Here is an 18,463-nt window from a genome sequence, read left to right as displayed (position 1 = left end):
ACAAGGCACGACGATGTTTTCTTTGGTACCTGGAGGAGGAGGCAAATGCAAAGTGGCCTGGAATAGAGTGTGCTCGCCGACCGAGCAGGGGGGCCTTGGCATCCTGGATATGTCAAAATTCAGCGGGGCACTTAGAATGCGGTGGCTATGTTTGGAATGGCAGTCTCCACGACGGCCATGGGTGGGTTTCGACATCCCATGCGACGACCAAGACCGGGAGGCTTTCCACGGGGCCACTGCCATCTCCATTGGGGACAACAGAACGATGAGCTTCTGGAAGAGCCGTTGGATTGGAACTGAGCCGCTTCAGTGAAGTTTCCTGGCAATCTTCAAGCACCCGAGAAGGAAGAATAGAACGGCCGCTGATGCATTGAGTAACGACAGGTGCCTGTCTGACCTACAACACGACAACACTTTGGCAATCGCCACCGACACCCTCGAGATTTGGAGGCTGGTGCACGGAAAGCAACTCAACCCATACGGGCAAGACAAGATTCGCTGGCTCAGAGAAAAGGAGGGGGCTTACACTACGAGTTCAGCATACAAGGTGCAGTTTCAGGCCTCAGAAGAAACTTGCCTCAGATCCTGTATTTGGAAGCCATGGACGTCGGCAAAGCTTAAGATGTTTTTCTGGTTGTTGCATCTGGACCGGCTATGGTGCAATGACTGTCTGCTGCGCAGAGGCTGGCCAAATGGTTACGTCTACGCGCTCTGTCAGAGGAACCTGGAGTGCTCGGTACATCTATTCTGGAGCTGTCCTTTGTCCTCTCAAGTGTGGCGGGAGGTCACTTCCTGGGAGGGTTGCTCAGCTCTTAATGCACGGGAACACTCCGTCTGGTCACCAGGACTTCAATCTGTCAGGCGATCATCAGGAAAGCAACAAATGAGCACCGGTGGGGCATAAAGACTTTGATCATTCTGGTTACCTAGGAGCTCTGGAAGGAGAGGAATGATGTTGTCTTCAGGAGCAAAACACCTGATCAACAGTGCCCTGCGAGATAATGGCTGAGATTGTTTTGATGCTTTGCATCGTGTCCACACGATGTTTTCTATCGGCCACCGATCACTTGATCAAACTTTGTACCGCTCCCTTCTGCTAAATCTATAAAGCCAGTATAAAGCTAGATCTTTCAAAAAAAAAATCTCCGTCACTCAGCACAGGTCCCACGAAGCACCTACAAAGAACAGTCGTAGCTAGTCATACAGAAGGAGCTGGTACAGCGCCGCGGACGCCACGTGTCGCGTCGGCTCCTTGCGCACCGCCTCCCAGCCCTCTGACACGCGTGCCTGACACGCCCAAAAAGTAGATACATGTGGCACCCGCTCCCCCGCTTCCACGCCCCCACATAACCGCTGACAAGAGCGACCGCTTCAAACTTGAAATATCCCGTACATCGCCGCCGTTGCGTTCGCCGGCTTCTGCTGCTGCTGATCGACACGATGGACGGCGAGCCTCTGTGGCACAGGAGCTTCCCCGGCAACGTCAGGAAAGAGATCATTCACAGCCTCGGCAGCTCCACCAAGGAAGCCTCGCCGCAGTCCGACCTGTGGACCGGAGGCCTCGTCTGCGCCTTCGAGTTCGTCCGCGGCCACGGCTTCGCTAGCCCGCCCAATCTCTCACGGAACAACTCATCGCAATACTCCAAAGACCATTCAGCCATGGATCCCACGAAACTACCCATCACCAAGTTGGGGGACGTTTCGTCTCAAGGCATGTTTCTTGGTTTGATTCCATTTCGCGGTAGAAAGCCCGCTTGACAGACAGATTGGCAACCGGTAGGTTCGGAGGACAGCGAGGAGCCGAGGCCGGCATGCAAGCACGGCAAGGCGTCGCCGGAGAGCTACTGGGCGCCGATCGGGTGGAGGAGGATAGCGGAGCTGGTGGAGATGGTGGAGGGGGACGCGGCGTGGGACGGACAGGGAATGGGCGGCCTCATGGACGACGGCGACCAGTGCTGCGATATCACCGTGGCCGATGTCGCCGCGCCGTACTGGCAGAGGCCGGCGGGGCCGACCTGGTGGTGCCACGTGACGGCGGGACACCCGGCGGTGGACGCCTGGCTTGCCGGCGCGCGATGGCTGCACCCGGCGATCCGCGTGGCGCTCAGGGACGAGAGCATGCTCATCAGTGAGAAGATGAAGCATCTACTGTACGAGGTGACGGCCTGAATTAATAATTCTTTGTGTACCATCTCCATCTAGTGGACAAAATAATTCATGGCGATCCATACCGCTCAGGTCCCCGTTAGAGTTGCAGGCGGCTTGCTGTTCGAGCTATTGGGCCAGTCCGTGGGCGATCCGGCCGGCGACGAGGATGACATTCCTATTGTGCTCCGTGCATGGCAAGCTCAAAATTTTCTGATAACAGCGCTTCATGTGAAAGGTTCTGCGACCAACATTAACGTCATAGGGGTTACAGAGGTTCAGGTACCATTTTTCAGTGAACAGTTTCAAGTAAGAACCATCTCTAATCTGTCAATTTTCCTCTTCACCTGCATAGTCTTGCTCGCTGCAGGAGCTTCTTTCTGCATGTGGAAGCACAGCTCCTAAAAGTATCCATGAAGTTGTAGCGCATTTGGCCTCCCGCCTTGCTCGATGGGATGACAGGTGGTACTGAATTTTTAAGAAGCACAACTACTCAGTGTTGTAACATCTAGTCATCATCATACTTACCTGACAGATTGTGGCGCAAATACGTGTTTGGTGCAGCCGATGAAATTGAAGTTAAATTTGTAAACAGGTAAGTTATATACTTTAATACCCTTGGTTTCATGAACCTCTTTCCTCTTTGGCTAGAACTATGTGACAGTATGAGCATGTTCAGGAGAAATCAAGAAGACCTAAACCTGCTGTGCATAATATTTAACCAAGACATTAGAAGGTTAGCCACTCAGGTATGTATATTCAGAATGAGTAAGTTCAGTACAGTGGATATAGGGCGTGTTTGGTTACTCACTGCATTTTTGGGCTTCCTGGAAACCTGGCCCGGTAGAGCCTGTATGGGCTAATACGAGGTCTGAGCCGAGTTGTGTAGTTCGTTTGGTTGCTCCCATACTGGTTCGGGCCTGCAAACCGCCGATTTGAGGGCTCCCCCCGGGCCAGGCTGAGGGTTTGCTTTGAGGAGCGGGCAGGCATGTTTCTCTTTGTGGACCGGATTTGGCCGCCCAGAGCCTGCATGGCTGTTATGCTAGCAACCAAACACACACATAATGAATATATGTATTTCTCAAAAAAAAAAAGAATATGTTTGAACTAAATGCATTTTGTGAATAGGTTATCAGGGTGAAATGGTCACTGCATGCTAGAGAGGAGATAATATTTGAGCTGCTCCAGTATCTGAGGGGAACCGCCACCAGGTTCTTGCTTGAAGGTATCAGGAAAGACACAAGGCAAATGATAGAAGAGCAAGAGGCTGTCCGTGGCCGGTTGTTCACCATCCAGGATGTGATGCAGAGCACTGTGCGTGCCTGGTTGCAGGTAAATACTTTGGCAGACTCACTCTTGTGGGATCTGATTGGAATTTTTGTACTACTCCCTCCATTTCTAAATCTAAGTCTTTTTAGAGATTTCGATACAGACTACATACAGATGTATTTAGACATATTTTAGAGTGTAGATTCACTCGTTTCGCTCCGTATGTAGTGTCTATTGAAATCTCTAAAAAAGACTTATATTTAGGAACGGAGGGAGTAATTGATAAGCGACAACATGAACCGTAGTTTGCTAACAAGTAAAAAAAATTGTGGGTATGCTAACAAGTAATATGACTGCCTGTACCTTTTCTATGATATATGGAAGTATGAGCTATGAACTCGATCGGTTGTTGTGATACTCAGGATAAGAGCCTTCGCATCACACATAACCTGACCATTTTTGGTGGGTGTGGCCTCATTCTGTCAATCATCACCGGATTGTTTGGGATCAACGTGGACGGCATCCCAGGAGCTAAAAACACTCCATATGCTTTTGCATTGTTCTCCGGGCTTCTGTTCGTGATTGGGTTCATGCTGATCATCGTCGGAATCGTCTATTTCGGACTGCAGAAACCGGTCAGTGATGAGCAGGTCCAAGTGAGAAAGTTGGAGCTCCAGCAGCTAGTCTCCATGTTCCAGCACGAGGCCGAGACACACGCCAAAGTGAGAGAAGGAGTCCTGAGGAGCGACTTGCCTCCTAGAGCAGCTGATCTCATCTATGACAATGGTGATGCGTGTCTCCTTATATCCCCAGCATCTAAAATTGCAACGTTACTAATATATTTTTGTTATCCATGCATGCATCCATCAGTGCGTAAACTTGGAAGGTATTTCCCGTTCGAAGCAAAGTGTGAGCCACCGCTTCAAGGTTACCACTTGGTTTCGCTTTGCACCCTGTAGTAGCGAGATGTGAGGTTAGCACATCCATCCACCAGACTTTCAGCTTTCACCATGCAGAGTGACATTGCTGATTTTCCTTGATCCATGCAGGTGAAGAGAGCAGCCGCAAATGCGGTTGGTTCGTTGCAGCGTGTAGACAAGTTCTGAAGAAACTCCCAAGCGTGTTGCACCCTTTTCAGGGGACGGCACACGGCAGCCTTTAAGACGAAGATCTACCATCGTCGCATCTCTGTAAAGTCTGCGTGTATGTGGTCTCACTAGTGTTTCCTCGAGCAATCACTCTCATGATCAGGTGATATTCACGTGGCCAGAGCCCTCGATGTGAGTCTTAGCTTTACTTTCACATGGACAGCAAGAGGGAGGCCGATGTTTTTTCTTGTGCATGCGGATATCTTATTAAAAGTGCCAATCAAAACAAAGTCTGACATCCAGTGCAGCTCTCGGAAGGTGCACAAAGGGAGAAAAAAAGGCTACAATCGGCAAAAAAACAAGACAAGATGACTAAATTCCTATTCTATTATTGGATCGTCATCTAAATCGGTTGTATATATCCCATGCTACCGTCTCCCAGTGGTTGCACTCAATAACCAAAAGCTCCATGTAGTCCCTACCGTCTCCCAACACTGAGGCCGATGTAGCTGCAACTTTCCAAGTGCCACTTCCTGTCTCGAAATGTTCAAATGTTTCTCTATAGTGTTTGTGGAGTCAGAACAACTATAGCAATAGTCCCTCAAAACCGGGTAAGGGGGTACAAAATTCGTTTTCAAGAGTTAAACCGGACCTAGCCAAACCTTAATCCGGCTTAACTGCTCGAAACTTTTACTCCTAGCTTCTACCGTGGCTCAATCTCAGGATATATCACCCCTTCCCCGCGCTTGTACTACATCGACGTCCGCGCCGCCAAAATCCAGCATAGCACTCGCCCTCCCATGCCTGGCACTTCCAATTAACCGGTGCCGCCCTCGACTCCCCCGAAATGGCAGGATTTAGCCGTCAGAGGTTACCACCGCTGATTTGAAGTGTCGATACGTACCGCAACACGCAGGCGATCCGAGCATGCGGCGACGCGTCACCCTCTCGCTCCTACACTGACTTGCTACAGCCGCCGCTGAAGAGGAAGTACTACGGCATGTGGCAGCGGCCGTAGGAGGCATGGGCTTTGTAAATAAAGGACCAAAACACCGGTCGCCGGTACTGGATTGACTCCTTCCAGTCGGCGGAGCAGGCGGTGAGTCTCTACGGCAGTCGGGCGAAGATCAACTTCACTCGTAGCGGCCGTGATGTCCTCGAGTTCCTCGCCATCGACCCTCGAGTGGTTTCCCGTCGCGAGGTGCGGGAGAATCAGGAGGCCTTCGAGCGTCTCGAGGTGGTGCACGTCGATGAGGTGTACATGGTCGAGCTCCTCCTGGATAATTTGGAGCTCGTCGTCGAGGAGCGTCGGCGTCTCGAGCTGTACAATAAGGGGGATACCGACAAGGCCCGGTCGTATGCTGGGGCAATGAGTGACCTTTGTTCTAGCGACTCCGGCTTCGGATCCGACGGGACCGACGACTTTGATGGCTTCGACGACGGCGTAAATTGGGACAAGCTCATGATCCAGAAGGATTAGACTTTTTTTCCTTCAAAATGAGTGGTTTATGAAGTGTAGTTTAAATTTCGTGTTATGCAATGTAGTTTGAATTGAAATGTGTGCCCGAATGGACTAATTTCAATTTTTGTTTGAATGGAATTGTGTGAACAATGTTTAGGGAGTTAAATTTGAGAGTTCGGCTAGTAATCACATTTTTTAACTCCCCATATATAAAGAGTTAAAGTTTGAGGAGGCATATGAGGGCCTAAATTAAATTTTAAGGGGTCGGCTATAGATACTCTAAAGGTGAGAGAAGGGTTTACCCAGCAAAAAATAACTCTTAAACTTCAACAACGGCCCTCATTTGTCAATCCCCACTTTCTTATGACCTATGGAACTTGCTTGTGAGTGGCTCAACTTTCTTATGACATACGGGGCTCGCTTGTCAGTGGTCTCTATCTTTTTCTGCTTCCGATACTGTGAATACAATGATCATCACTGAAAGAGTTAAATGCACAGAACCATCATTTTCGTGTCATAACTCGTGGAAAATCACCACTTTATAAAACGTGATATTTGCTCCGAACCGAAGAATTGATAGCGGCCAAAAACATTGAGTCATTTTCTGAGCGTGTTTTGGTGTGGTCGATCGCGAGCAAGGGGGCAGCAGTGACGTCGTGGCGTCAATTTTTTTGCGCTTGGGATGAAGCTGCTGGGTCAGGCCGGCGTGTTCGATGGTTTCTGTTTACTGGACTGTTGTGTTGGGCTCTGCTAAAAAAACAAAAACCAAGCGGTAGTTCAATCGATTGACTGCACTTGTTCGGTTTCTCCAGAAACTCCAGTCTCCACACACACACACACACCGCATTCATTCACCCTCTTGCATAGATAACCACCACTCCACAACCTCTCCTCGCTCCTCTCCGTCCAACTTCCTCCTTCCACATAAACCAAAAGAAACCTCCATTGCGCCATGGCATTTGACCTCGGATGGGACCAGGCGCTGCAGGCGGTCTTCGACGGCGACAGCACCAAGCTCTCATATGCGCGCGATGTGAGTACCTGGTACGCCAGCATTGCAATCCTCAAGAATCATGCGCGCGTGGTGAGGGCGTCCGCCAACCATGAGGAGTACGCCTGATTGCCAGACCTCCACCGCTCACTCATCGAGAACTTGGTCTAGGCGATGGGGGAGGCCAGGAATTCCCCGGATCCATTCCAACGGGCACGCTGGTACATGTACCAGAACCGCGACCAACTCCGCGTGGACTACAAGCTCGATAGGGTGGTGCCAGTGCTGCCCATCGCTCTGATGGAGATGGAGCCGGCGCAGATGGAGCAGCAGGTGCAGGTGGAGGCATTGTATGGACTCAGATGTCCTCCCCTCAATTGGTTCGAGACATGAGATGGTCACTTCCAAGGTAGTTCCAACCCATTTGAAGTTCATTTTACCCAAGATTATTTCGGAGCAGCGGTCAGCTATTGAGTTATTTAATCTTGCATTATTGACACGCCGGTTCACTCTTCATGATCCAAACTCCCTCAGTGCTTGTTTTCTTAAAGCAAGGTATTTTCCTAATATTGATTTGTTGCAAGTAAAATTGGTTAATGCATCATCACATATTTGGAGAGTTATTCTTGAGGGAAGACATATTCTTGCTTAGGCCTGACACAGAGAATTATTGATGGACATTACATTGACATTTGGAGGCGCAATTGGCTCCCAAGGGATTATAATATGTGTCCTATCACTTATCTCTATGATAAACCCACCTTAGTTTGTTAGTGAACTCATTTATTATAATTCTGCATCATGGTACCAGGAGAAGGTACAAGAGACGTTTATTTGCACTATTCCTCTGTGCACCAGACAGTTGCCAGATTTTTTTCATGGAACTTGACAAGAAGGGAACTTTTCATGTTCGTTCGTCCTATTGCATGTTGGTTGCTAGAAGTTAATGTTGATTCTTCAAAGTCTGAAAGGGACCCAAAAAACCTGGACAAGAATTTGGTTGGTTCAAATTCCTTCTAAGCTAAAAATGTGTCTAGCACAACAAATCTCTGCCTTCAGCGGATTTCCTCCAACACCGAAGTATGTCTACAACGAACGCTTGTGAGCTATGCATAGCTGAAGAATCATGGAGGCATTCACCGCTCTAATGTAACATGTCAAGGTGTGTGTGGGCTTTAGTGCATCCTAATTTGGTCGAAATCTTGAGCACCACTAGGGAGCCAGACGCGAGGAGATGGATATTCACTCTATTGGAAAGCCTGTCGCATGGTGATTTTCTTTTGCTTCCGGTGATGCTATGGGCTATCTCGCATGCTCTCCGACGGGCACTTCATGAGGAGGAGTTTCAGAGCCCGGCTGCAACACATGCATTCATATACCACTATCTTTCTGATCTGGCTATATCGGTGTCTTCATTAGCCCCCCGCCAGGTGTTGTTATGATGAACCTTTTAAACCCATGGTGCGTTGGATTCCACTATCTGTAGGCTTTGCAAAAATTAAAGTCGATGGAGCAGTGGCCAACACTACCAACATGAGATTTATTAGCGTAGTGTGCAGAAATTTAGAGGGAGTGTATCTCAGTTCTTCGGCAATTTCTTTCTCTGGTATGATTGATCCTCCTATCCTTGAAGCATTGGCTTGCCAAGAGGCGCTCGTTGTAGCTTCAGATTTAATACAGGGCAGGATAATCACAGCCGCCGTATTGCAAGGGCGTTATCGATGATATCAACAAGGGCACAAGAGGAAGCTATGGGAATATCATTCGCGAGATCAGTTTGTCGGCCTCTAATCTTCGGGCCTGTATCTTCATCCTTGAAAGGAGAAAATCCGATATCAAGGCACATAGTCTCACTAAGCATGATCTACGTCTTTCTAAACGGTGCCACGGGTGGCTTGTTCAGCCTCCTGGCCACAATTGTATCCCCCATAAACATTGTCAATGTTCAATAGAGTGGAGTGTGTTTAGCCCACAAAAAAAGCTAGCCAAAGGAGGTGTAAACTTGGACAAAATTCTATGGGGCAACTCTTCTGATGGAATAAACTCTTCTGATGGAATACTAATAAACTTTTCGATGGACCACCTTTACCGTGATGACAAAGTACCATGCAAAGGCGAAGGCAAAGGCAGCCAATCGAGTATAGACAGCAGTTATGGTACGGCGAAGGGCGAACAAAGCGAATGGAAACACAAACACAAGAGAGAAGAGGTCACAAGTGGCGGTGTGGAAGCCTTCCCAGGTCACCAGCTGCCACACGGCTGTGGCTGCTATAAAAACACGCCGAGAGTCCGAGACGCAGCCACCAACAAACAAACAGAAGCCACGCCGGAGTCTCGTATTGCAAACGTCGGAGGTAGGAAGCACCGTCCGCCGTCTCTTCCCGGAGATGGCCGCTCCCGCCGCCGCCGCCGCCGCCGTGGAGGTGCTGTTCGACTTCGACAAGACCATCATCCAGTGGGACAGCGACGACTGGGTCATCACCAAGCTCGGGGCCGCCGACGCCTTCAACCGCCTGCGCCCCACCATGCGCTGGAACTCCCTCATGGTACGAACACGATACGCCCACACACCCGCCTAGACACGCATGGCGCTTCTCCCGGCTGAGTGAGGCCCTAATGTCTTCCAGGACAGGATGATGGGGGAGCTCCACGCGCAGGGGAGGTCGGCCGACGACATCCGCGAGTGCCTCAGGAGCGCACCGCTCGACGCGCACGTCCTCTCCGCCATCCGGACGGCGTCGGCATTAGGGTATGAAATGGACCGATGCCGATTTGCCGATGTGTTCTTGATTTCCCACGCGGCCGGTGGTTGGATTGGATCTTGACGGTGGTAGGTGTGCGTCCCAGGTGTGATTTGAAGGTGGTGAGCGACGCCAACTCCTTCTTCATCGAGACCGTCCTGGAGCACCACGGCGTCCTCGGCTGCTTCTCTGAGATCAACACCAACCCCGCGCGCGTGGACGCCCAAGGGAGGCTCAGGATCTCTCCGTTCCATGATCCCACGACCTCGCCCCATGGTTGCAGCCTGTGCCCTGACAACATGTGCAAGGTATGGACAGTAGGATGGCAGATCAGTTCACGTGTTAAAATCACAGATTCACTCGATGCACGTGGGTGATGGAGACAAAAGAAACAATTTATGTCACTCAGTCTATATAGTGATGTGTTCTGAAACCTCAGTGCATTACTCATATGAAAAGTGGTGTGCACAATGAAAACTGACCTTGCCCCCATGAACTAATTTTTTTACTTGCCATTGCAGGGCAAGATAATCCAGAGGATTCAAGGGACAGACGGTGCCAAGAACAAGCACTTCATATACATCGGTGATGGGAAGGGGGATTACTGCCCCTCTCTTAAGCTAGGGGAAGGGGACTATGTCATGCCAAAGGAGAATTACCCCCTCTGGAATCTCATCAGCAGCGATCCCCAGCTTATCAAAGCTGAGGTTCATCCATGGTCTAGTGGCGAGGAATTCGAAAGGATCCTGCTTAAGCTGGTGAACAAGCTGATCACCTTGCATGCACACGGGTCCCAATTGGACTACAAATGCAACATGAGCAATCCAGTATCAACGGAGGTGGGTCACCATCAGACTCTCCCTGTCCCAAATTGATCCGTAACCATATCTTAGCTCACGGTACAGGCAAGATTGCGTGACCATTTTCACATGCCTCGACCAAGGAACTGTCCTTGGTCAGAATTCATCCTAGTATATGATGTAACAAATAATTGCACCGACTATGTCGGTGGATTTTCTGCACATTGCGTCTCCTATCATACTGCAGGATAGCATATGCGATTAAATTTAGAATCAAGACTTGCCCATCAAACTCTACAGGCAAGTTCAGGGACCCAACAACATGTTTAAATGAGATAAAACAGTCAACAGTGTAACAGAGTGGTAGTGATCTGCTAATGCAGGTGTGGCATTTTCAGTAATCGTATTTATAAACAGGGTTTACCTTAGCACTTTGTATCAGCCTGCAGAACTAGCCATATCTACTTCAAACCAGCTCCTGGTCTCATAGTTTATGTATGGGCACGGCCCATGGTGGCATTTCGGATTGCAGGAACAGAATGCACGTTGTAACACATTCTTAATATTTTGGACATCCATCTTGCGACAGGAATACATGAATCTGGCCATTGACTTCAATCCAGCTACACCCTGGTTCTTTTTTTACTCCATGATCTAGTAGCATATTCCTAAGTCTTGTAACATCACTCCACCTTCCTAAATCTGCATAAATGTTTGATAACAATACAGAAGAAGAAACATCCTGTGGATCTAACTCAAACAATCTTTCTGCTGCTCTCTCGGCAATCTCTATATTTCCATGTATCCTGCAAGCTCCCAAAATCGTCCTCCATATGGATGAATCTGGGATCAATGGCATCTGATAGATAAGAGATTCAGCCTCAGCTAGTCTTCCAGCCTTGGACAGAATATCAATCATGCAAGCATAGTGCTCCATCGTGGGGGTAATTCCATAGACACTACTCAGCAATTGAAAGTACTTCCTTCCCTCGTCAAGTAATCCTGCATGGCTACACGCTGAGAGAACACCTACAAATGTGATATCATCAGGCCTTTTCCCATCATCTACCATCCGTCTGAACGTGTCCAGTGCCTTGTACCCATGACCATGTTGAGAATAACCACAGATGAGTGTGTTCCATGCAACTTGATCACATGTTTCTGACTCATAGAATAGCATCTCAGCATCCGTTATGTTCCCGCACTTCACATACATGTCCACTAGAGCACCAGAAACAACTGAGCTGTTCCAGCCAGACTTGATGGCCCATGAATGAAGTTGGAGCCCACTGCCTAAGGATGCCATATCAGAGGAAACACTCAATGAAACTGCTAGTGTGGCATCATTAGGCCTTTTGTTTTCTTGCAACATTGAACGGAAACATTCCATCACCTTCTCAGCTTCATCCGTTTTAGCATATCCTGACATAATCACTGTCCACGAGAAAGCATCTCTTTCTTCCAGTCGATCAAATACCAGGCACGCACTTGTAAAGCAGCCAGATTGCGCATACATGTCAAGTAGCATTCTTGAAACATCATTATCGCTTTGCAACCCACTTTTCAGAACACATGCATGAACCTGAGTGCCATACATCAGGTTCATCAAGCTAGTGCAGCATCTCAAAACACCTACATAAGTATATTTGTTGGCTGAAAAGCCTTCGCACTTCATCTGCTTGAAAATCCTCAAACCCTGCTCACAGTTGCTTCCACTATAAAATCCGGAGAGAAATGTGTTCCATGAAAATGTGTCAGGCTCATGCATAAGATGAAAAGCAAGTGTTGCATCTTGAGCAGCACCAACTTTCACATACATATTTAGAATGGCATCAGCCACTAATTTTGGCACAGCCAGCCCACTTTTCACAACATACGCATGAACACAGCGACAAAGGTTTGCATCACCAGTCTTTGATGCAACACCAGCAATGCCCACGAATGTATATTGGTTTGGGTTGACTCCCATGTCTGACATCTTTACGAAAAGATCAAATGCTTCCCAGGCCATACCATGTCGACCGAAAGAAGAGATCATGGCACTGCAATGCACCACATCAGGTTCATCTATCCTGATAAAGACTTGATAGGCCTCTTCAGCAGATAGACATCTCGAGTACATCTCAACAAGGCAATTGTTGAGCACGTTATCGGTTTCCAGCCCTCTCTTGACCACCAAAGCATGAAGAGCCTGGCCAGATTTTGCAAGACCGAGTTCCACACAACACTTCAGAAGAGTAGGCAAAGTATACTTTCTTATCTCATCACCAAATTCCGACAACTTATGGAAAACACGCATGGCCTTTCTGTAGTCGCCCTGCCGAGCATACTCAGTGAGCAGAGCATTCCATGACACGTCGCTTCGTTCAGGCAAGCCCAGCAGCACTGTCTCAGCAGCGTCCACTTCCCCACGGCTCGTGTAAGCTTGAACAAGGGACGAACCAACGTAGGGGTCATCCAGACCTTGCAACTTAACCACCTGACCATGCACCTGACGCGTAAACTCGGAGTGTGAGCTCATCACCGAGCAGGCCTTGAGCACCGAAGCGAGCGTGAACCCGTTAGGCACAAGGCCTTCTTGGTTCATCTGATAAAAGAGGTCCAGAGCCTCCTCGGCATCTCCCGCGGCGGTGTAGGCGGATAAGAGGGCGGTCCAGGCGACGACGTCCCTGTGTGGCATTCCGTCGAACACCCTTCGTGCGTCCGCCAGGCGGCCGCACTTGCAGTACATGTTCAGGAGCGAGTCGAGGAGAAACGTGTCCGGCTGCCTCGCGGAGCGGAGCAGCCGCGCGTGGAGCTCCTGTCCGCAGCGGAGCGCTCGGCGGACGGCGCAGTCCTGCAGCGCCGCTGCGTGGGAGCGGAGCTCATCGGCTTGCGCGTCAGGGAGGGGGCGCGAATTGGGGTGGGAAGGAGAAGAATGCGCCGCGAGTCGCGTCGGCCGTGGAGAGGTGCCGGTCGGTGACGAGGGAGGAGCGCGGTGGTAGGAGAATGGGCCGTGGAAAAGAGCGAGGGAAGACATGAATTTGGCCTGCGAGAAGGAAGAGTAGAGTGGGCAGTGACCACGAAGACGCCTACAGGCAAAGAAATTGCCTATGTTTTGTTTTGTTTTGTTTTTTTAGAGAGAAAGGAAACAGCCTATATGTTTTTTCTTTTAACCCCAATATACATTTCACGCGTAAAAAAATCTGAGGTACGCCGGATCTCGATCGTACGCATAGCAATTACTCGCTGCAGCACGACAAGTTTTTACACTACATGACAATTTTCACTCTAGAACATGACAAAATCTTACACAACATGGCAAATTTATCTGTTTTTCATGACAAATCTGGACGTTCGCTGGCAAATGCTAAAAACTGACGTCTGGTTTTTAATATTTGTCTATACAAATAAAATTCTCAAATGCTACAGGGCGCTCATGGGCTTTCCTTTCAATGACGCACTACGGCACATGAAACATATACAGGCATCTTCACCCAAGGGTAAACATAGCATCAAATCAACGAATACTCACTACAAACAAAATAGACGGCATCAGCACCATGCAAAGCTATTTTTGATATTTCAAAATGCATTACTTTTAAACAAATCGGCCAAATCAAAGTCCACTTTCACCCACTGTGTTCCTCGTGACATGACCTTTAAAACTAGATCTCACATTAAGATACTAGATCGCGACAGCCACCTACGGGAAAAGTTTTGTTTTGTTTTCAGAGAGAAAAGGAAAGTGCCTATGTTGAACCAACAGGAGACCAGAAATAACACCCAGTAGTAGATATACAAATAAAAGTACTCTTGGATTTTTGCAAGCTCTGGTAGGACAAAAAAAATGCAAGGCACAATACCCATCCATTGTAATTACGAACTAAAAGGTAGCCAAGATTCATTAATTCAAGATGGTACCGTGGGATAACAGGAAAGGTACTCTTCTATGACAGAAGTCTTGGAAGCAAATCTACATGTTGAAAGTCTCTAATTGCATATAACAAGGAACATGACATAGCTCATGGCATCACGCGCCAAGTTAGGTTAGCTACCAGTTACTACTATATCCGTAGGCCTGCTGGAGTCGGACCGCAGGAACCCGCTTCAACTCATCATCATCATCGAGCAGGAACCATACGAGATACTACTACTTCATGACATCATTAAGAGGCGGAAACCAAAACAACAACAGTCTTGCAGACTCCAGAAAGGCACTTGTCCAGTGAACTCTTCAAAACGATTCTCCTCAAGTAAGCATTAGTGAGTGATTTCCTTCTACCCATATCAAGCTGTTTCTTCCATCTCGTCATCAGACTGTGGATTCTCCACCTCGCTGCCACTGCTCATGCCATTGGTAGCAGCAGACAAGAAGTAATCCTTAACCGAGCTGTCTTCAGCCTTGTACTTCACAAACTTCACAACTGCTGCGTCTTCACTTCCACATTCCTTCCTTTTCCTTATGCCATTCGCCGTCACCTTCATGGACTGAGCGGCAGCCATGAAAGCATTATCAGCTGTCTCCATCTCCACGGCTTCTTCATCCTCCCCACCTTCTGTGTGCATACCCTCCTGGTGACTCTGCTTGTCAATGAAGAAAAGGTCGGCGTCTGAGTGACCCATCCTGCTCTGATAGTGATAGTCATTCTTGGCATCATCATGCATCAGCCTCTCCCTGATCCTTGAACAGTTCTCTCCAAACACTGTGAGCCCCTTGTCTTCGAGATCTACAAGCCACTCTGTGAAAAGAAACCATGTACAACTTCAGCTACTCTATACAACACAATAACAAGCACCTATTGTTACTTAAAATCGACAGGATCATGTCAAATATGTACATACTCAGAAAAGCTTGAGGTGTGATAGCAATTGGTTTGCCGAGTTGGTCAGTGCCAGCTTGACGAGCAGCCCACCTAGCCAGGTAAACGGGAATATTTGAAGTTGAGAAGGCGTTGATAAACGACATTGCTCTCCCTTGATCTCCTTTGGCCCTATTATCATGAATAAAGAAATTAGAAGAAATTTTCTTTCAACCAGACAAGTTTAGTTAACAACTATTTATCACCTGGCATCATTGATGGCATCAAGAGTTATAACCAATCTTGACACAAAAATAGGCAAAAGAGAACTATCAGCTTGATCAACTTCAGCTCCATTGAGGAATGAATAATCCACCAAGATCAGAGCATCATAAAGGACATCTCTCACCAAGATCTCATCATCAGCACTCTGAGTTATGCACCAAAAAACAAATTGCAACTTCAATAATACGTAAAAAATAATAATGCCATCATCACAATTCAAATTGCATCAGGGGCGAACAACTAGTTCATTCTTATGAACGATATTGGCACAGTAAACGCAAGGAATTGAAGAAGGAGTCACTATACGAAGATAGACAAGTATTGTTCTATACTTAATTCAGTAAATATGCAAACAAATGAAAATGCTGGCAAACTTAATTCATTAGCAAGGGACTAGCATGGCCTGCACAACAGTTTGTGGTCAAATAAGCAAACATGGTAGCAATTGAGCATTTTGTGAGACTGGAATAGCAAGGTTCACACTACACAGCATACACATACATATAGTGATGATGGTTCAAATAGAAGGGCAAAAGATCACCACAGATCAGACTTCATCCAGTTAACATCGCAAAGATGGCATGCAAATTCCATCCCAAGTAAGGCTCCTGGTGGATACAACGTGAAATACAGTAGTCCTAGTACTGTTCTCCTCTCTAGTTTCCACAAGAAAGACCCCTGAGTCCAAGCACAATAGAAGTACAAAGGAACAAGTTGCACAGTTCATATCTCATGAAAGGTAATGTATGGCAATTAGCTAACTAATACAACAGATATGGCAACGCCTAATCAGCCCTCGTAGTCCTTAATTTAAGGGATGAGCCTAGGTATTTATGTTCCCTGCAACGACGTGATATATACTCTGAAAAGGAACACATACCAGTAGTGAATAAACAGGCAGCGGAGGGTTCACAAGCATGTTCAGCAGGACTCCTGCAAAATCCATCAGCAAAATGGTCATCCCGGTGGAGTCACTAAACCTGAAGCTACAAGGAACAATAAGGGCATGGCCAGCATCAACTCACCGAAGAATTGCTGGTTCTGGAAGACCGAGATAGAGCTAACCGCCCAGATCCTTAGCTCCTTCTGCAGCTCAGAACGTGGCACCCCAGCCACACCCTGCACCTTGAGGCAGAGCCTGAGCAGGAAGGCCTCCGCCACAACAACACCGGCGAGGAAAGTGACGCTGCAGCCGTCCTTCATGAGCTCCCGCCTGGCCTCGTCCCCGACTAGCGGGAAAAGGACCTGGAACGGGCACCTGTCCTTGGAGTTGCGCACGCTCCACACCTTGACCAGCTCCCCGAAACCTGGCAAGAGCCTCCCAGCGTCGGCGTTGACCTCGCCGCCAGCGGGGCGGCTGCTGCAGATACTGATGTAGCTGAGGACAGCCTCGACGAGCGCCTCAATCTCCCTGCGGGGCTTGGCAGAGTGGAAGAGTTCGGAGACGACGGGGGCGAGGAGCGCAAGGGGCTTGGCGGCGGCAGGGGAGGAGGCAGTGAAGGCGGAGAGGAGGTGGAGAATGGAGCGGAGGTCGTCGGGGGCGTCGTGGAAGGTGAGCGCGGAGAAGAACCAGACGGCCTCGAGGGGAGGGTCCGGGTAGGTGGTGAGGACACGGGAGAAGAGGGAGCGGAAGTTGGTGAGGTCCGGGTCGGGGGCGGCGGAGACGGCGGCGAGGAAGCGGGAGGTGGAGTCGCGGAGGAGGGACTCGAGGCTGGGGAAGAAGCAGGCGGACCCCATGGAGGGGAAGTCCACCAGGATGCCGGCGGCCATGCGGGAGGATTCGTTCGAATTGGAGCGGGAGAGAGCCGGTGGAGTTGAAACCCTAACCCTAGGTGAGGAGGTCGAGGGGTTTGGTCGGGGTTTGGGTTCGGTTGCGGGGAAGGGAAGATCCAAAATGCTCGGGGCCGTGGGGGGTTTGAAGAAGAAAGATGGGATGGGAAGGGATCACACTGACAACCGGGCCAGCTAGGGTGTGTTTGGATAACAGAACGATGTTTAAAGCAACTCTAGCATTTAAAAAAGGCAACTCTAACATACTACTCCCTCCGTCCCAAAATAAGTGTTTCAACTTTATCTTTAAAAAAGTCTCAACTTTGTACTAACTTTAGTACAAAGTTGTACTAACTTAAGACACGTATTTTGAGATGGAAGGAGTACGTCATATCTAAACTCGTCAAAATCTTCTCAAAATAAAAAGAATCTACACTTGTCAAAATTTGACGAGCATTATGCGTCATCCTATTGATTTCTGACTTGACAGTTGTTTGATTGGTACCATATGTAATTAAATTGGTCAACACAACAGCAGAGCAGTGGTTCCCTTCGTTCCTCTCTTCACATTGCAGCAACCCCAATAAGCTGTTGTCCTCCACCTCTCGTAACAACAGGACCGCCAGGTTCGCCTGCATCGTTGTCGCCGTCGTCGCCAGCAATACATCGTCGCAGCATAGCCATGCAACATGGCCTCACAAAACTGCCTCACAACATGGACCATATTGCAGAACTATAGGATCAAAAATCGACTAGAGGGGGTTGAATAGGAGATTTCTTCGACGGAGTAAATTATCTTGAAGATGCATAGTGAAAAAATAGCTAGACAGAAACTCAACAGGAATCTAACAACATAGGTAAATGACTTGCAGAAACAATTAAGTAACACTACATAGTTAACTCCAATGGGATAAACGATAGAGGAACATCTAAGTTGATATGAAACTAAGCAGACTAGAATGCATGCAAACTTGCGATAAATCTAACTATGTCATTGCAGGCAGCACATGTTGGAAATATGCCCTAGAGGCAATAATAAAGTTGCTATTACCATATTTTCTTATTCTTGATAAATGTTTATTCTTCGTGCTATAATTGTATTAAGCGGAAACTCAAATACATGTGTGGATA

General features: G+C 48.4%; 4 protein-coding genes across 6 annotated transcripts; 2 read left to right on the top strand and 2 right to left on the bottom strand.

Moving 5' to 3' along the window:
• Positions 1-1,368: 1,368 nt before the first annotated feature.
• LOC123074521 (zinc transport protein ZntB) lies at positions 1,369-5,849 on the top strand. Of its 2 annotated transcripts, none has more exons than XM_044497337.1 (9): positions 1,369-2,157; positions 2,239-2,427; positions 2,516-2,607; positions 2,681-2,740; positions 2,825-2,894; positions 3,274-3,477; positions 4,044-4,200; positions 4,285-4,387; positions 4,464-5,849. In XM_044497337.1, exons 1-8 carry the CDS (start codon positions 1,888-1,890, stop codon positions 4,371-4,373), a joined length of 1,131 nt encoding a protein of 376 aa, XP_044353272.1. In that variant the 5' UTR covers positions 1,369-1,887; the 3' UTR covers positions 4,374-4,387; positions 4,464-5,849. The 2 variants fall into 2 exon arrangements, with proteins under 2 accessions (XP_044353272.1, XP_044353271.1); XM_044497336.1 differs by having other exon boundaries at positions 3,837-4,200.
• Positions 5,850-9,009: 3,160 nt separating this feature from the next.
• Positions 9,010-13,587, bottom strand: LOC123078515 (pentatricopeptide repeat-containing protein At4g13650). Its single transcript, XM_044501050.1, has 2 exons — positions 10,921-13,587; positions 9,010-9,987 (listed from the first exon to the last, which is right to left on the bottom strand). Exon 1 carries the CDS (start codon positions 13,513-13,515, stop codon positions 11,056-11,058), a length of 2,460 nt encoding a protein of 819 aa, XP_044356985.1. The 5' UTR covers positions 13,516-13,587; the 3' UTR covers positions 9,010-9,987; positions 10,921-11,055.
• LOC123078516 (thiamine phosphate phosphatase-like protein) lies at positions 9,271-10,718 on the top strand. Of its 2 annotated transcripts, none has more exons than XM_044501052.1 (4): positions 9,271-9,501; positions 9,588-9,704; positions 9,803-10,004; positions 10,218-10,718. In XM_044501052.1, the coding sequence occupies exons 2-4, from the start codon at positions 9,589-9,591 to the stop codon at positions 10,569-10,571; spliced, it is 672 nt and encodes a 223-aa protein (XP_044356987.1). In that variant the 5' UTR covers positions 9,271-9,501; position 9,588; the 3' UTR covers positions 10,572-10,718. The 2 variants fall into 2 exon arrangements, with proteins under 2 accessions (XP_044356987.1, XP_044356986.1); XM_044501051.1 differs by having other exon boundaries at positions 9,280-9,501; positions 9,583-9,704.
• A 739-nt stretch (positions 13,588-14,326) lies between the features above and the next one.
• On the bottom strand, positions 14,327-17,466 carry LOC123078513 (uncharacterized). The gene is made up of 5 exons (XM_044501049.1): positions 16,588-17,466; positions 16,443-16,495; positions 15,544-15,707; positions 15,321-15,469; positions 14,327-15,217 (listed from the first exon to the last, which is right to left on the bottom strand). The coding sequence occupies exons 1-5, from the start codon at positions 17,330-17,332 to the stop codon at positions 14,766-14,768; spliced, it is 1,563 nt and encodes a 520-aa protein (XP_044356984.1). The 5' UTR covers positions 17,333-17,466; the 3' UTR covers positions 14,327-14,765.
• Positions 17,467-18,463: the final 997 nt, after the last annotated feature.

Source organism: Triticum aestivum, chromosome 3D, assembly GCF_018294505.1.
Source record: "Triticum aestivum cultivar Chinese Spring chromosome 3D, IWGSC CS RefSeq v2.1, whole genome shotgun sequence".
NCBI lineage: Eukaryota > Viridiplantae > Streptophyta > Magnoliopsida > Poales > Poaceae > Triticum > Triticum aestivum.
The sequence above is the reverse complement of the archived record's forward strand: the minus strand, read 5'-3'. Positions and strand labels throughout refer to the sequence as shown.

Bases quoted from the DNA above. Each gene is read 5' to 3' on its own strand.
- LOC123078513 (XM_044501049.1), bottom strand. From the start codon at position 17,332: ATGGCCGCCGGCATCCTGGTGGACTTCCCCTCCATGGGGTCCGCCTGC. The intron at 16,496-16,587 runs GTGAGTTGATGC...TGGATTTTGCAG, and splicing joins CCAGAACCAGCAATTCTTCG to GAGTCCTGCTGAACATGCTT. The intron at 15,218-15,320 runs GTATGTACATAT...TTCTTTTCACAG, and splicing joins CACACCTCAAGCTTTTCTGA to AGTGGCTTGTAGATCTCGAA.
- LOC123074521 (XM_044497336.1), top strand. From the start codon at position 1,888: ATGGTGGAGGGGGACGCGGCGTGGGACGGACAGGGAATGGGCGGCCTC. The intron at 2,895-3,273 runs GTATGTATATTC...TTTTGTGAATAG, and splicing joins TTAGAAGGTTAGCCACTCAG to GTTATCAGGGTGAAATGGTC. The intron at 4,201-4,284 runs GTGATGCGTGTC...TGCATCCATCAG, and splicing joins TGATCTCATCTATGACAATG to TGCGTAAACTTGGAAGGTAT.
- LOC123078515 (XM_044501050.1), bottom strand. From the start codon at position 13,515: ATGTCTTCCCTCGCTCTTTTCCACGGCCCATTCTCCTACCACCGCGCT.
- LOC123078516 (XM_044501051.1), top strand. From the start codon at position 9,343: ATGGCCGCTCCCGCCGCCGCCGCCGCCGCCGTGGAGGTGCTGTTCGAC. The intron at 9,502-9,582 runs GTACGAACACGA...AATGTCTTCCAG, and splicing joins TGCGCTGGAACTCCCTCATG to GACAGGATGATGGGGGAGCT. The intron at 10,005-10,217 runs GTATGGACAGTA...TTGCCATTGCAG, and splicing joins GCCCTGACAACATGTGCAAG to GGCAAGATAATCCAGAGGAT.